The sequence below is a fragment of the Globicephala melas genome, chromosome 2 (genome assembly GCF_963455315.2).
Source record: "Globicephala melas chromosome 2, mGloMel1.2, whole genome shotgun sequence".
NCBI classification, from domain to species: domain Eukaryota; kingdom Metazoa; phylum Chordata; class Mammalia; order Artiodactyla; family Delphinidae; genus Globicephala; species Globicephala melas.
Genome location: NC_083315.2, coordinates 37,395,371 through 37,412,159, shown reverse-complemented (window position 1 = coordinate 37,412,159; position 16,789 = coordinate 37,395,371). Strand labels below are relative to the sequence as shown.

At 54.0% G+C, this 16,789-nt stretch overlaps 1 protein-coding gene across 3 annotated transcripts in view; it reads right to left on the bottom strand.

Annotated features, from left to right (window-relative positions):
* ANPEP (alanyl aminopeptidase, membrane) overlaps positions 1-16,789 on the bottom strand; it is a 34,343-nt gene that overhangs the window by 12,753 nt on the left and 4,801 nt on the right. For 2 of the 3 annotated variants that reach the window (XM_060293517.2, XM_060293518.2), the window contains 11 exons: positions 5,057-6,012; positions 4,384-4,526; positions 4,135-4,274; positions 3,581-3,707; positions 3,339-3,493; positions 2,963-3,076; positions 2,720-2,863; positions 2,474-2,539; positions 2,285-2,350; positions 531-706; positions 187-266 (listed from right to left, as the gene is read on the bottom strand). In XM_060293517.2, the coding sequence (XP_060149500.1) occupies positions 187-266; positions 531-706; positions 2,285-2,350; positions 2,474-2,539; positions 2,720-2,863; positions 2,963-3,076; positions 3,339-3,493; positions 3,581-3,707; positions 4,135-4,274; positions 4,384-4,526; positions 5,057-5,661 (1,816 nt within the window). In that variant the 5' untranslated portion in view covers positions 5,662-6,012. Of the gene's footprint in view, positions 1-186; positions 267-530; positions 707-2,284; positions 2,351-2,473; positions 2,540-2,719; positions 2,864-2,962; positions 3,077-3,338; positions 3,494-3,580; positions 3,708-4,134; positions 4,275-4,383; positions 4,527-5,056; positions 6,013-13,090; positions 13,186-16,789 lie in introns of those variants that run through there. The other variant, XM_030878634.3, reaches the window with a different exon arrangement.

Here is a 16,789-nt window from a genome sequence, read left to right as displayed (position 1 = left end):
CCAGAGAGAGATGGTAACTTGGCCAGGGTCACACAGCGTAGAAATTAGAACCAAAGAAGCTGGCTCCATTTGTTGAATGAAACGATGAAGGAAGCCCTGGCTGAGGCCTGCCATAACCCCAGAACATGGGCCAGGAGCTGGGAGTATGGGATGGGGCTGCTGTCCACTAGGGCAGGGCTGGATTACCTGCTGCATTGCCCTGCAGCCAGTAGTGGTCCTGCAGGTTGCCATTTCTGATAGATGAGATGGGAACAATCCACAGGTATCTGCAACAAGAGATCCAGAGGCCAGGTGTGAGAAACGGCAGCTCTTGGGCACTGCCAGCAAAGAACAGCCTTGCCCGGACTTCCAGTTTCTGCCCAACTCTGGCACTAAAACGCCCCCATCCTCCTGGCCCAGGAAGGACACTGTCTACAGCCACTGTGGCAGGGCCACAGCGGGCCAGGCCCTGCTATGGTCAGAGGGTCCCAGAGCAACTGCCCCTCAGAACCCTCACTAGGACGCCTGTCTCAGTGACCTCATCTGCTCACTTGAACACTGAGGGGCGGGTGACGTTGGACTCGGGGTCAAGGAGGAAGTGCTTCTGGGAGATGCTCCCTGTTTTGGTGTCCACAGTGATGACAGGGAAGCCCATCTGCTGGGTCCAGCGGTCCATGATGGCACGCACAGTGTCTGGCAGCTTGACGACCGACTGACTGTTTACAGCCTTGGGCAGAGGGATATGGTGCGGCCATCAGCGACTGCCATTCTCCCACCCACCCACTCTCCCCTTGCACCCTTGGCCTCCCCTTAGTGGTACCACTTTGCTGGGAGGCAGGAGCTGGGGTCCCAGCCCGGCTCTCTGTCTCCTCGGCTGCCCAGTGCTGGACGAGCCAAGACCTTCCCAGCCTCTGGTTCATTCCACTTTGATTAAGCAAATCTATGTGGCCTCCCATTCTGTGATCCACCCTCAGGTGGGTGTGTGTCAGGGAGGGGCACCCAGGATGCCCATGGCTCAGCCTGAACAAACCCGGGAGGACAGGCAGGGAGAGGAGACAGAGAGGAAGGAAAACCAGTGTCCGCATGTCACAGGCAGCGCGAAGGAGAGGGTCGTGGAGATGTGAAGGAAACGCACCTGGATGAGGGTCTGGGGATGGGCTTAGGTTGGTTGTTATTGTCTTAAATCTTTTTTCATCTTTTTCCATGTGTGTGCATTGCTTTCATAATAATAACAAAAAACCAACCACATCTGTTAATAACTGAGAAAATAAAAAACTAAGAACAGCGTAAATAGAGGGCAGAAGACCCTGTCAGAAGGTGCAAGCTGAGGGAGAGGGCATCTCTAGGGGGGCTGCAGAGAGAAGGGGCTCAGGGAAAGAGGGAGGGGCAGATGGAGCTGGAGGGGTGCTGGTGTGGAGGAGGGCTTGGCTTCGGAAGAAAGGAAGGCGCTGGAAACTGAGGCTGGGCAAGGAAGACAGTGGAAGCGGAGGGGAGGGACTGACGCTGTGGGAGGTGTGGGAGGTGGACCGGCCTCGTGGCAGATGGATGTCGGGCTGGAGACTGGCCAGGAGGGCCCTGGAGCCCAGCTGTGACTCTGTGACAAGGCCCTGGGCCTCCCCTCCCTGGTCAGGCTGGTCATGGAGCACAGGCATATGGGGGGATCAGTAGGGCTGACCAGGGCCACAGAGAAGGGGTGGGGGCCGCCATGAAGGAGAAGACATGATGGGGGATGATGGGGAGAGTCTCAAGAGAGGTGGGGAGGAGGGGCAGGCGGGAGGGTGGGAGTGGTCAGAGGGTTTGCCCAAAGACAGGGGCCACTCAGGGTCTGAATGGACAGGAATGCAAGGTGAGGCTGGATAGGAGGGTCAGAGAGTGCGCCGAGGGTTCTGGTGTGTGCAAAGTCATGTCTGGGAGGGGCCAGCCGGGGCGCAGGGCAGCCAGGAATGCTGAGTAGGTGAATGACTGGCTCCAAAGTTCCAGGGAGAGGAAGGCTTGGGCTTGGGAACCACAAGAGCCCGTTTCCTCGCTACTCAGATGACGGCACTCCTCAGCTGCCCTCACAGAGCTCACTGTAGCGTGAGAGGGGCTGCCTGCCAGGGCTTGTGACCCAGGCTCTCGTAACACCTCCTTCAAGGAGACATCATTGCGCCCATTTTACAGATGAGCAACCAAGCCTCCAGATGGCCTGCCTGGGAGGGTAAGCAGTGGAGCTGGGCACATTCTCTTACACGTGTGCTGCCCCCAAGGACTTTCAGCATCTCAGGACCCCCACAGAATGGCTTCAGGGGGGCTGGTTGTTACTGACCTTCTGCAGGTGTTCCCACAGGTCCAGGTAGGTGGTGTTCTGATAGGCAAAGGCATGCAAGTAGGACTGTGGAAAGACAGGGCACGGTGAGGGTAAAGCTGCTGCCCCAGGCTCTACCACTCAGCCTCTGTGGTAGGCCGGGGCTTGGAGGAAACACCTCCCACCCTATGGCTGGCCAAGGGTACTCACCGCCAGGCCCTTCCTGAACAGGTCCTCAGTCAGGAACTCAGAAAGCATCCTGATGACTGAGGCTCCCTGGTGGAGGACAGGGGGCTCAGAAGGCTGCGCCGAGCCAGCAGGAGACCCTGTGTCCCCACTGGGCTGGGACAGGTGCTCCCGGAGCCCCCAGCTTCGGTGGGCCCCTGTGGGCCGAGATCCCACCTCCCTTCCCATGACCCCTACTATCTCAGGACCAGCACAGGGGCTGGGCAGCACCTTGCTGTAGGAGATGGAGTCAAACATCTCGCTGATCTGGGCGGGTGTGTTGACCTCCTCGGCAGGGGTGGTCAGGGGGTGGGAGGAGGCCAGCGCGTCCACAGCCATCACATGGTACAACTCGTTCGGCACCATGAGGTCTTTCTGCAAATCCCCAGCAGCCATCAGGAGACTGGCCTGGGAGGGGGTGACCCAGGTCTTCCCCCATCCCAGACCCCAGAGGTCCCTGGGCAGCGGGCTCACCAGGTTCCAGGTGGGCTCTGCATGGTCAGCACCCAGGTACTCCACGTAGGAGGCAAAGCCCTCGTTCAGCCAAAGATCATTCCACCAGGCCAGGGTCACCAAGTTCCCAAACCACTGTGGGGGAGGGGAGGTCAGCCCGGCAAGCCGCTCGCGCCTTGCAGCCACTAACAGTACCCAGAGCTACCCTTCACCGAGTGTTCCCAGCGTGCCAGTCTTGAGCTCGGCTTCACCGACATCATCATGACTCTCCTCCCTGACACCCTGCCAGGTGGAACTCTTCCCTTCTCAGCTGCCAAGGACGGAGCCACAACTTGTGCCGTCTCCTCCCAGAGCCCCGCTCGTTCTTTGTCTGCACTCCCCATGATTGGGGGGCTACCTGGTGGGCCAGCTCGTGAGCAATCACAGTGACAACCCGCTCTTTGTTGCTGCTGGAGGAGGCCTGTGGGTCAAACAGCAGCGAGTTCTCCCGGTAGGTCACCAGCCCCCAGTTCTCCATGGCACCGGCGTTGAAGTCGGGCAAGGCAACCTGGTCTGGGGAGTCCAGGCTGTTGGTGGGATGGCCTCGGGCTATGGGGGGAGACCCATCCACTTCCCCCCAATGCGAGGTACCTCACTCACCAGATTTTGGGAGTGGGTAGGGTGTATCAAAATGTTTGGCAAAGAAGTCTAGGATGGGACCTGTCACGTTCAGGGCATAATTGCCATGGTTCTCTGCAATTGCATTAGGCCGAGCCCAGATCCCGACCTGTAAAGAAGACAGAGGTAGGTCAGGGGCCCTTCTTGGGTCCTGGTGCAGGTGGGCCGAGTCCCAAAGCCTGGCAGGCTGGGGGACCAACTAAGTTAAACTGGGAGGCTTGGTCAGCGGAGGAGAGGGCGGGGGTGTCTCTTCAGAGCCTTGAGTCACAGGCAGGGGCCTTCGGGGAATAACAATAGCCATAGACACCATCTGTCTGGCACCCAGGAGTCGGGAACTCCCTTCATGAGGAGGGTCCCACTTTTCAGATGCAGAGACGGAGGGTCAGAGAACCTAAGGCACTTGCCCAAGATCACTCAGAACTGGGATTCAAACACTGCCTAGCAACTCAGGGGCTGGGACAAGGATGAGGATAAATAGGAATATCTCCCAGGCCACGACCAATCCCGAGGAAGGATAGGTGGCCTCAGCTCCATACCTGGACGTTGTTGGGTGCCATTGTCTTCACACTCGTGAACTCGCACACGATGTAGGCCAGAAGGTATGTGGACATTACAGGCGTGGTTTCGAACTCAATGACGTTCCATTTGGGGTCTTCTGCAAACGGGACACTGGGACCTGGGCAGAGAGCACGCAGGCATGTGGGGTTGTGCCCTCTCCCTGCCCTGTGCCCCAGCCCTGGGGGTCTGCTTTCCAAGGATGTGTGGCCCCAGCCAGACCTGCTCACCTTTGGGCGGCATGTTGGACAAGGCCGTGAATCCGTTGGGGTAGATGAGGGTGATGTTAAATGTGGCCTTCATGGCCGGCTCGTCAAAGCACGGGAAGGATTTCCGGGCATCTGTAGACTGCATCTGTGTCGTGGCCAGCACCCTGCCCGAAGCGGGGGTTAGAGGGTGTGCCAGCTTAATGCCTGTGCCCGTGTGGGTGTGCGGGGCTGGGGCTGTAGGATGTTGCTGGGTGTGCAGGGATGGGGTGCACAGATGCTGCCTGGCCTAATCCCTGCCCTCCCCACCTCCCCCAGGCCGCCTCTAGGCCGACGGGCCAGTTGACATGGGAGAGCAGAGCTCCTTCTGGACTCAGGGTCAAAGTCCTGGCAGGCTCCATCCCTGTATTGGCTGGGAAACCTTGGCAAATTTCTTTCCTCAGAGCCTGTTTTCCTATCTATCCAAGGGGCACTTTCATCTCTCATCCCTACTCCCTAATAAAGTATAGAGGAGCCCTCCGGGAAAGGGTCGATTGTCTTGGTAGCTGCTCTACCGGAGCTGCAGATGGAGTGATGGGCCAGCCAAGGACTCCCGAAGGTTCAAAGGCCCCGAACCCAAGCCCTTCCTTGGCTCCCAGGGTCCAGCTCTGCCTCAGCACCTAGGATCTGCCCCCCAGCAGACCCAGCTCTGACTTACTTTTTGACATTGCCTTCCATGTACTCGCTGCGGTAGAAGCCTGCCAGGTCGTCGGCCAGCTCCCCCTGAAATGCACTCTCCATCTCGTACATTCTGCCTGCCTCCAGCGAGCCCTTGAGGTGTACCACCAGATACTCCGTGGGCTCTACCAGCTCGGTCCTGGCGATGTCGGGGGCCGAGAAGCCCCCCACGCCCCGCAGGGCCACCATGTGCCCCTGGGTTGTGGTGTAGTTGAGCTTCTTGCTATGGATGATGATGACGTCAGTGGGGGCCTTGCAGATGAAGCGGACGATGCTTGTGCCCGTGAAGATATACAGGCCATTCTCATTGGGAGTGAGGTAGGGCCTCAGTGTCACCTTGTAGGAGTCAGGCAACAGTGTCGTGGGTAGGCGGTATCGGTTCCATGGCTTGCTCTGATCCAAGGTGGTGGCCGTGGTGATGGTGGTCACGGGGCTCGTAGGGGCCACGGTGGTGGCGTACCCGGCATTCTGGTTCTTCTCCTGGTCATACAGCACAGACAGAGCGATGATAGTGGCTATGGCCGCCACGCCCAGGAGGATGCCCAGGATGCCCAGAGCCTTGGATATGTAGAATCCTTTGGCCATGGTGAGGGTGCAGAGGGAGCTTGGGGAGGCTCAGGACAGGTGGGGAACAGGGCAGCCTCAGGCCAGGCTTATATCCCTGAAGGGGAGGAGCCCCACAGCCTGCAGACTGGGCAAAAATTAACCAGGGCTCAGACAGGCGAAGGTCACCGGACTGGGTGGGAACACACTCTGCCCAGGTTTCGGAGAGGAGATCCAGGAACAGTGTGCGGAGTGCAGCTCAGGGGTACCTGCTGGGAGCAAACTGTCCGGTTACAGGCTGCAGGCTTCCTGGAAGCCCACCGAGGGCTGAAGGGCAGGCGTCAGGCTTCGTGCCCAGCGGGGAGAGGGAGCGGCCAGGTGGCTTGGATCTGCCTGCAAGAGGAGACAATGGGCACCAGAACAGGAGGATCGAGGTTAGGTCCAGGAGGTTAGAAGGACTTCCCAGGAGCAGGGAGGTGGGAGATGAAGAGAAAGGGAGAGTTGGTTTCCGGCTCGGGTCAAGAACACATTGGTTCACCCCTGTGGTTGGATGGATGCCCAGGGCTCCTCAGTGACATGGCCCCAGGCTCCCTTGCATTCTTTCAGAGCAGGGAGTTCTTCCAGGTTCCCCTCCCTTTCCCTTCTGCCAAAAACTTTTTCCTCAATTATAAGCTCACTGAGAAGAATGAAATAAGTTGTTTTGCCTTTTTTTTTTTCTTTTTTTTAAGAGGAGGCTGGTGGAGCCTTAACCTCTTCCCAGCCGTGACCTTGGGCAGGTAATTTTACCTTTCTGAGACCCCTTTCCTCGTACATAAATAATAGTATTTACTTCTCAGATTTGTTGAACAGATTTAATGAGAAAACATATTAAATACCATATAGTAGAACCTGAAAATCCTTCCCTTCCCTTCTTTCTTACTCAGAGGTCAACCATTCTATCCTTGGTAGAAAGGAAGATATTACTTATCATGCTCAATATAATATGTTCTTACAGGAATATGATGTTCATCGTCACCCTTCCCATCTGCCAGCCCAGTTCCTCAGACCTCAATATCACCTGACCCTCACCCCAACATCCAACTCACCCTGCCCCCCAATCTCACCATGTCCTTGGTCAAAGCCACTGTCATTGTTTATGTGGGCACTGCTGGACCCTCATGACTCCTCACTTCCACTTGGGCCCCCTCAAACTAGTTTGCTACACAAATTGGATCATTTTGCACCACTGCTTAAAACCTTCCCTTTGCTCTTGGAATTCAGACCTAATCTTCTAAAGACACCCACAAGTTCAAGTGCTATCAGCTGGCCCACTTCCCAACCTCGTTCTCACCACACTCCCCTCTGTTGTGGCACTCCAGCCACTCTGGCCTTCACCCAGACCCTCCACCACAGGACCTTTGCATGTGCAGTTCCCTCTGTTTGGATCATCTTCTCCCCCTTCTTGCCCTGGTTACTTCCTATTTATTCTTCAAGTCTTTCTCAGAGAAGACACCCTGACCTCCGTGACTAGGTCAGGCCCCTTAGAACCACAAACCTCTTCTTCAAAGCCCTATAACTCAGCACAATTTTCCATTTGATCTGTGTGGTGATGATTTGAGTGTTGCCTGTCTCCCCGACCAACGGCAGGCCCCATAAGAGCAGGTCCCTGGTTGCTTCTGCTCACTGGCACTAGGCACGGTGCCTGGCACATAGTAGTTGCTCAATACATATTTGCCGAGTGAATGCACACAGGCGTGAATGGGTGCATGGATGAATGAGTGAGTCAATTCAGGCATCACTCCTTATTGGAGTCTTTGCAGCCCATCTCCACCCCTGTCTCCACTCCCACTTAGCCCTGGGAGAACTGTCTACCCCCTTCTCTGAGCCCTCCTCCAACCATGGCAGACAGGCAAGACTCTTGCTAGGGCCAGATGCATCTCAGGGCCCACGCTTGTCTCCTCCCTCATCTGGTCTGTCAGCTCCTCATTCATTGGCCACTCCCTGCCCCGTCTTGGGCCAGCAACCTGTGAGCCCACCTGGAGGCTTGGCAAACAAATGCATGCATGGACGGTAAGTGTTCATAGGTTAATTCATTCAGGCATCCCTGTACAGGGTCTTCAGGGGAATCCTGGGTGCCCATCTTTGGGCTCAAGGGCGCTCTGAGCCGTCAGCACTTCCCTCTTTCTCTCTAGAGACCTGCCCCCCAGGGCGTTGGTCTGGACAGTGTGGACTTCCCATTGCAGTGACCTACAGCCAACCCTACTAGGCCTGGGCTGATGGCCAAGGGGCAAGAGTGGGAAGCCAAGTACCGAGGGAGGGCTGCAACTTGGGCATGGTGACAGAGGGAGCAGCAGCCCCTGAGGGTGACTGAGAGTGAGAAGTATGTGCTTCCAGTCTCCCTTCATCAGGGCTAGAATTTGCCAAGGAAAGCCATCCCTGTTGTACCCCTGAAGGCTGGCACCCAGGGGTCATGCATCCCCTTGCAACAAGTTTCACTCTGTAGGACCTGAAGCCCTCTCCCACCTTTGCAGCAAAAAGACACATAAGCCTGATTGGCCTAATCTCTACTCCAAACAAAGAAAGAGGCCCTGCCTGGCCCATCGTGGCCTTTTCCTGTTTGCTTTGGACACAGTCCGTGGGCCCAGCTGGCTGGGATCTTTACCCTTTTGGAAAGGGCCTCTGGTCTTCAAAGCTGGCACAGCAGGCAGCCCATTGCCCTGTAATGAGAGGTCCCTGTTCTGGGTACTGTGCCAGCCCAGGCTGGGGGCACATAGAGGGGCATGCTCCACAGCCCCCACATTCTCTAATAATAAAAAGGGATCCCTCTTCCAGCCCCCTGCCAAGGCCCAGGCATGGCCATCTCTACACCCCACTGGGTAGCAGTAACCATGTTCTTCTCCCCTGTCACCCAACGTGCCCACACACCTTGGCAGAGGGATCGTCCTCTCCTGCTTGAACCTGGTCTCTGGCTCCTCACTGCTTGTGGAATGAAACCTCAGCTCTGGCTTGAGCCTGAAAACCTTCTGTGGACTTGACCCTCTGGCCTCTCCTCTTTCCAATGCCCAATGTGGCTCCAGTTGTGGGTATTTCCCCAAACTCCCTGGACTTTTTCATACCTCTGTGCCTTTACCCATCCTGTTTCCACTGCCGGGAATGCCTTTCCTCTCCCTCCTGTCAAACTCCTACTCATCTTTCAAAACTCAGCTCAAACATCACTGCCTTCTCATGAACAGGCAGCCCCTTTCCCCCGGGTGCTTCCCTGGCCTCTGGTTCACACCTCTATCACAGCACTTAAGGCCATCTATGTGTTCAAAAGCTTCTCACTAGACCTAGGCACCTCAAGGGAAGCCTCTGTGACTTTGTACACCCCTCCATGCCTAGCACAGGGCAGAAGCTCAACGCTGGCTAAATGAATGACAATGTCCACAATCCCTGCCTTGGCTTATAGGTCTAGTGTGATCTAGCCTCCAATGATTCTCTGGTCTCATCCCAAGCCTTCTCCCCCTGTTGCTCTGCCCCACTGGCCTCTTTTGGTTTCTCAAGCCCACCATCTCTTCCTTCCTCCACCCCCCACTCCACCCTCACCCTCACCCTCACCCCCACCTCACCCTCACCCCAAGCTTCTCTTTGGGCCTGGACAGCTTCTGTCTTTCCTTCACACACCACCCACTCATCCTGGAAGCTCACTTCAGCGATGCTATCCCGGGGCAGCTCTCCCAGCACCCCCAAGACTCAGCGCCATGAGGATGGTATCCTCCATACCAGGCAAGCACCTAGTACACAGCAGGCAGGTAACACATGCTCGCGAAATGGAGCAGCCATAAGAAAGCGAGACGCAGTGGTTAAAGAGCGAACTCGGCGTTAATTCAGACCCTGGATCCTCGGCACAGATTTCCCCTCTATGCCTCACGTTCCTTCTTGGGCTCCTAGATTGTGCATACAAACCACTTTTGTGAGTTTTGCCATATCTGTGATCCTCCTGTACATTATTTAGTTAACATTTTTCTTTAAATAAATTCACTGCTTACTCTCCTTCTGAGCAATAACGACCAAGAAGTCATGGTTGGATGTATTACGTTATAATTTTTCTGATACACATTTCAATTTATGACTATTTATTTTAAAACTATTCATCTAGGTAGCCACTACAATCATCTTGTTTAGCTGCACTCACTTGGGGAATCACTGCTCCACCTTGTATGATTCTGGGGTGGCATCACCTGCAGACTGCCTTTGGAGTGGAAGATTTCTGCAGGCGAGCAGAATGTGTGCATTCCTTTTACCATTCATTTCTTGATGGGGGAGAAGCTGAGTACCCAGCCCCGGTCTCAACCAAAGCAGCCTTCCCATCTATGGGTTTATTTATTTCTGCCCTGCCTATGTTTTGGTCCGGGAACAAAAGTTCTAAATTAAAAAAAAAAAAAAAATTAAGGTTGACAACAATCATGTTAGAGAATATTTGAGGCATAGCCACTCGTGTAGAAGACATTAATTGAATGGGAAAAGTCAGCTTTATCTCAGATATGGGGATACAAGTTGCCTTGAATTCAAACATGACAACGCCAGGAGCCTGGGAGGGGCTGTAGTGGGGAAAGCCAGGACCAGCAGTCAGGCAAACAACTGTGCAGTCCCAGCTCCCTCACAGATCGCTGGGTCTTGGGGTAAGCTGCTGCTCATGCTCGCTCAACACCTCCCCGCCCTATCCTCCTCAGCTGCAGGGCTGTGCAGGCTGGGAGCTATGGAACAATCTGAAGCCCATCTGTCTGCTCTGAAGGAGCAGCGAGTTAGGAGCAGGGATGAGGCTGGGGCCCCAGTTCAGGGCACATTCTGGCCCCTCCAGCCCCTGGCCTTCTCCCAGACTTCTGAGGTCTCCACCCACAGCTGCGTGAGGCTGGGCCTGGGCCAGCCCCCAGGGTGCTTCCTCTGGGAGCCTTGGACATTGTCCATCCTGTGAGAACCGCAGAAGGCCCTAATGGGAAGTCAGCTCCTGTTTTGGCCTTTGGAGCCCAATGCAAGGGCACTCAGGAGCAAAGGAGCAGAAGGGGCCCTCTTGGAGCTGGGGAAGTACACCAGCCTCGGAAGGGCCATTCTGGGCTGTGGATCCTGTCTGGAAACTCCCATCTGTGTAACTGAACAGATAATCACCATCAGGATAATCACCACCATTTGGCTGTTGAGAAAACCAAGGCACAGAGAAGTTAAGTGACTTGCCCAAGGTCACACAGCTAGTTAGTGGCAGGTTCTATTGCTTAACTATATGTGCCTCCCAAAGCATCCTCTCATACAGCTCCCCACATTTCCTACTAGGCAGTGCCCAGGAGGGTTAAAAGACCACAGGAGGAGACACACACCTTTTAGCATAACAACACATGACAACAAGTTAAGGAAGGCCAATCTGGGCAGGATGAGAGACCTGATCATCTTTTAGGGGAACTGTGTGTCCCTTCTTCTGAATTTTAGAGGCACACTAAGGGACATGGGGCAGGAGTGGCTGCTGCAAGGAATAGCTGAGAGACTGGCAACCTGGTGGAAGTCAGCTTGGGGGCTCTACAAAGGGACCATGAACTCCCTGCCCCCAGACCAGGACTGGGAGCAGGGGCTGGTTCTAGGAAGTGGAACTTCTTATCAGAGGGGGAGCACTGTGCTACCAGACACAGGTCTCTGTGGAGGACCCTGGCTTGCCTTCAAGGGTGCACCCGAACCACTGTAGCGTCTCCAATGATGGACACCCAGGGTTGGGCCCAGGCTGGAAGTGACGGCTGTTGGCCTGTGTGAAGGAAGGCACCCAGGGCACTCAGTGTGAACAGCTGGCCTACTGTCCCTGCCATCCCTCCTAGACTCTCGAATAGCCCCCAGCATGGGGTCCTGGATTTTCCACCAGAGCCAGAGGCCCAGGAACTAGGCCCCATTCCAATACCCTGATTGATGCCTTCCCACGTGGGGACCCCCCACCTGTCTTCTCAGAATGCTTAGCAATAAAACTCTTGAAGCAAAGTGGCTGGAGGACTTGGCTTAAGGGTTGTGGAAATGGGAAGGAGCTTATGCCCCACTCCCTAGAAGGCTCTGGGGGAATCACAGGGCAGGTGGCCGGTCTGCCTCACACAGTTGAGCCTGTTTCTCCATCTGTGAAGTGGGAGCAGCTCTCTGGGGTAAGCTTTCTTCCACTGATAGTCTAGCTTTACTCTAGGGTTTTTTAGGGAGGTGGACTAGTGGAGGATGCCAGCCCACTGCCAGAGAGGGGCGAGGCACCCTGCCTTCCCCACCTCCCCTGCCCCCAATGTGTCCAAAAGGGATCTTTGGTGGATTGGAGGCCCATTTCCTCTTCCGTGTGACCATGCCCTCATTTCTCCCCTCCCCCACCTCACATATCTACAGCCAGCTCCTCAAACACAGACAACCAACGGAAGGGCCCATCTAGTCCAAGACTCTGCTTTTACAGGTGAATAAGGCAAGGCCCAGAGAGGTCCAGGTCAGTTAGAGACTCAGAGACTAAGCCACAATCATACCTTAGGCCTGACTGAGAACAGTACTCTGACAATTCAACCACACTGCCTGGTTGGTGCAGTCCCTGGGCTGGGTTGGAGGGAGGAGGCGGATTCAAGTTACAAAACCCAAGGCATGACCCAACTGGGGCACCCGTGCCCACTGCACTGTTGGGGGTTTGGAGGTGCAGAGTTAGGGCCCCACTGGCTCATCTGGAGGACCCCTCCGCAGAGCAAGTGCGGGCTGCAGTAGGAGCATTGCTCTTCTCGGCTTCCAGGGAGTGCTGGAGCGGGCGCTCCGTTCCTGCCTCAGGAGAACCCGCGAACTATGGGGTTGTAAGGAGCAAGGGAGACGACGCTTGTTCAGCGGGAATTCCCTTTAAGCGGTCGGGGGGAGGGCTTTGGACGGAGGCAAAACGTCCAAGGCTAGCTAAGGGGGACTCCTACTGCGGCCTTGACCCTGGACCCCCCCCCCCGCTCCTCCTCTGGGGGCTGTATAGACCCCAAAGGCTGGCCGGGATTCCGTTCATTTTTGGCTCCGCCCCACCCACTACGAGTCTGAGCTGCGGTGCCTCACAGTCACCACGCTCGCACCTCTGTCCCCACACCACCCTGCCTCAGACCACAGCGGGGTAGAGTCCGCTGCACCAGCGGGGTCTCTCCATCTGCCCTCCCCCAGAGGCGCCGGCAGCTGCCCTCCCCGCCCTGGGGACCACCTCCCCAGGTGGACGGCCCCCTGCCCGGCTGATAGGCCCGCTGCGGAGCCAACTCGGCCGCGAGATCATAGCGGGATCTCAGCCAAAAGAATTCTTCGCTCTCCTTGGACCTCAGTGTACCGGTCTGAGAAGGGGGCGTCGGCAGGGACGTCGGGGTCTCTGCGCGCGCTTGCGTCGATGTCCCTTCCTCACTGTGGCTGCCGCCCCGCAGCTGCCCCGCAGCCCCTCCGCGCCCCGCAGACCCTCTCCACCGCGCTCCACTTGCCTGTGGCCGCCAGGGCGCCCGACACTGACCTGCTCGGAGCCTCCTCTCCCGAACGACGAGCCGGACCAGCCACGGCCACTGCCCACTAGGACCTGACTCCTCCTTTCCCCTTCTTTGTAAAGGGAAGTAATCTGACCCGACCACTACTCCCGGGTTAACCTCTGCCCCCCCACAGCTCCGCCCGGACTCCTCCCCGGCCTGCCCGCAGCCTCCCAGGAGCACCCCCGATAGGGAGCCGGTCCAACAACGGCCGGCCCGCAGGCCCTGGAATTGCTCTTTGGTTCCAGGTCTCCCGCTTCCACACCCCACCCCACTACGCCCCCCAGCCCCGCTGTGGCCGGAGCCCCAGGGCCCCGCCCCCCCATCTGGACAGCATCTGCCCTTGGGGGAGGAACACAAAGCCTCGCCCTTCGAGTTGGGGCGCGGGGGGTGGGGGGAGCCCCACTCATTCAAAAAAATAAACTGGGCATCCCCCGGAGATGGCTGTTCCCGATAATTGAATGTCGGCAGCACAGAATTTAACTTTTGTGATACCTGGGGCTCATCATTAAGAAGGCAGAGAAGCAGCAGGACCTAGCAAAAAAAAAAAAAAAAAAAAAGACCAGAGCCAGGAGTATGTTGCTTCCAGAGGCTGTGCAGCCAGGGGCAGGGCACTCCTCTTCTCTGGGTATCTTTTTTACTGGGCAGTACCAGATGATATTTGTATTCCCTTCCTATGGCTGCTGTAACAAATTAACACAAACTTAAAACAACGCGCTTATTATCTTACAGTGTTGTAAGTCAGGTCCAAGATGGATCTCACTAGGCTATATTCAAGGGTGTCCACAGGGCTTCCTTCTAGAGGCTCTACAGAACATCCATTTCTTTGCCTTTTCTGGCTGCCCACATTCCTTGGCTTGTGGTCCCCTACCATTTTCAAAGCCAGCAGTGGCCTATCCAGTCTTTCTGACATTGTATCACTCTGACATTAACTCTTCTTTGGCCTGCTGCATCTGCTTTTAAGGATCCTTGTGATTACATTGTGTCCACCCTGATAATCCAAGATAATCTCCCTATTTTAAGGTTAGCTGATAGCAATTTTAATTACTCTTTGCCACAAAGCAAAGCATCTTCACAGAATCCAGGGATTAGGACAAGGGCATCTTCAGGGAGGGGGCGTTAGTCTGCCTACCATAAAGTTCAAGATACCTTCCAGAATCTCAGGTTTAGAAGCAAATTTCGAGATCACCCAGTCTAATTGACTCTCCCGCATCCATTACTGGGATCTGTGGGACAGTTTAGCACTGCATCACCATGGTCCAAAGTGGTTGCTTTTTGACTGACATGCACTTTCTCTTCCTTTAGAAACAGCACAAGTGGGCTAGGGTGCTCTTAGTAGCAGCCTTGCTTCCCCTTTCTCATTTGTTCCTGTGCTCTGAAAAGACAGGTCACAAGTTTACTGGAGTATAGAATTGTATGTAAAGTAAAAGTTGGCTCTGAGTGATACCCTAGCAGCTACTCTGGGCCTCCAGTCTCATGCTGCCTGGTCCCCTCCTCTAGCATATTTGACATAATCCTCTCTATGGCTGACAAGTCAAAGAAAGGCTCAATCAGGCCAGGAGAGAATCTTCCATTCTGGGTCCCTGCCTTTCTGCTTTAGGCTCTGAGGGCATTTTGATAGTAATACACAAGCCACTGTGGGAGAAATGCAGCCCGACTTTCTGGAGAGCAGTTTGGGGATGGAAATGAAGTTCACTTTCAGGAATTTAGCCTGATGAACTAGAATATTCATGGACAAGGCTTTTACTGCCTTGTATTATTTATAATTCACAAAAAATCAGAAATAGCCCAAATATGCAGCTATAGGTGATTGGTTGAGTAAATTATGGTCTTCCCATATAATGAAATACTATCCCACCATGAAAAACAAATCATGTTTTATAACTACTGAATGAAACCATGGGAGAATTTTTTTTTAAATCCCAGAGTGGGGAAGTCCTTTATAAATATTATGCAAAACCTGAAGCCTCAAAAGAAAAGACTGATAAATTTGACTACAAAAAAAATTTTTTTTTCTGCAAAACAAACCACCACAAGCAACGTCCATAGGAAAACTTCATACTGGGGGGAAAATTAGCCTTATCTTGATCACTGTTGGAGCTCAGAGGTAGGTACACTGGGAGTTCCTTATATCGTTCTCATTAATTTTGAGTATGTTTTCAAATTCCTGTAATAAGGAGTTAAAAATCATTTAAGCATATATAAACTGCTGTATGGCAAAAGACGATTATTACATGGGATTATAATATTTGCAACACATACATCAAAGAATTAATATCGATAATGTTTAAAAAGTTCCTACAAGGTGATTTTTTAATTGAAAACTGGCAAAAACTCACAGAAGAGGAAATAGAAAAGGCCAGTCAGGGCTTCCCTGGTGGCGCAGTGGTTGAGAGTCCGCCTGCCGACAGGGGACATGGGTTCGTGCCCCGGTCTGGGAAGATCCCATATGCTGCGGAGCAGCTGGGCCCGTGAGCCATGGCCGCTGAGCCTGCGCGTCCGGAGCCTGTGCTCCGCAACGAGAGAGGCCGCGGCAGTGAGAGGCCCGTGTACCGGAAAAAAAAAAAAAAAGGCCAACCATTGCATGAAGAGATGTTCCACCTTAGCTGTATTCAGGAAATGCAATTTCAAAACAATGAGATGTCATTTTTTGCCCATGATACAGGCAAAGGTTTAGACTATTGATAACATCTAGAATTGGCCAGGGTATGGGGAACTCACGTTTTCATACACTCCTGGAGTCTTGTGAATTGCTCCGACTGTTTGAGAAAGTAAAATGGCAAGACCTATTAAAAATTCACATGCATATCCCCTTTGACCCAGTGACTGCTTTGGGGGCTTTATCCTAAACCCTGGAGAAACCCAACCAGAACTCAAAGATGTGTAGAAGGAGGCTTATTGCAGCATTCCTTGTTACAGAAAAAAAAAAAAAAAAAGGCCAAAGTGTCCATAGAGTACCATTTAAACAAAGTATTAAACATCCACAGGGAACATTACACAGCAGTTGGAGAGATCAAGTTAATTCTATTTATATGACCTTGGAATGATGTCCCTAGCATATTTTTAAGTTAAAAAAGCAAGAGCCGAAGTAATATATTTACTATTATTCATCTTCATAAGAACTTTCTTGGTGCATGTAGACTTATATAGAGTCATGAGTGTTGGGGTGGTGGAAATGCACCTGCCAAATGATTAACCTCATTGGCTTCAGTGAGGTCAACTTGATGCAGGGGGCTGGGGGGAGCAGGGCCGGGAGAGACTACCAGTTTTTCCTTGTACACCTGTGCATTCTTTGAATTGTTAGAACAAACATACATCTGTACTATTTTTGGAGCAACCACCACCAAAACCATTAAAATACTACTTTAAAAAGAAAAGGAGATAGAAAAGCTTTGGGGAAGGGGGAGCTGGAAGGGGTTAAGGTTATTCACTCACTCATCCGGTTGGTCATTCAGTCAACAAACATTTAAGGAGCACACACTGTCTGTGGGCACCAAGCTCATCTCTGTGCAGGCAGGTGGCACCTGTCCTGGGGGACTCACGGTCTACCTGGGCAACAGCAGCAGGGATAGTAATGTCCACCGGGGCAGAGGCTGGGCCGGTACTGTTTTCTGCTCTGTCCCAGTGCCTAGCATGGGAATGGACACATATCAGATGAATGAATGAACCAGGTTCCACCCAGTTGTCAT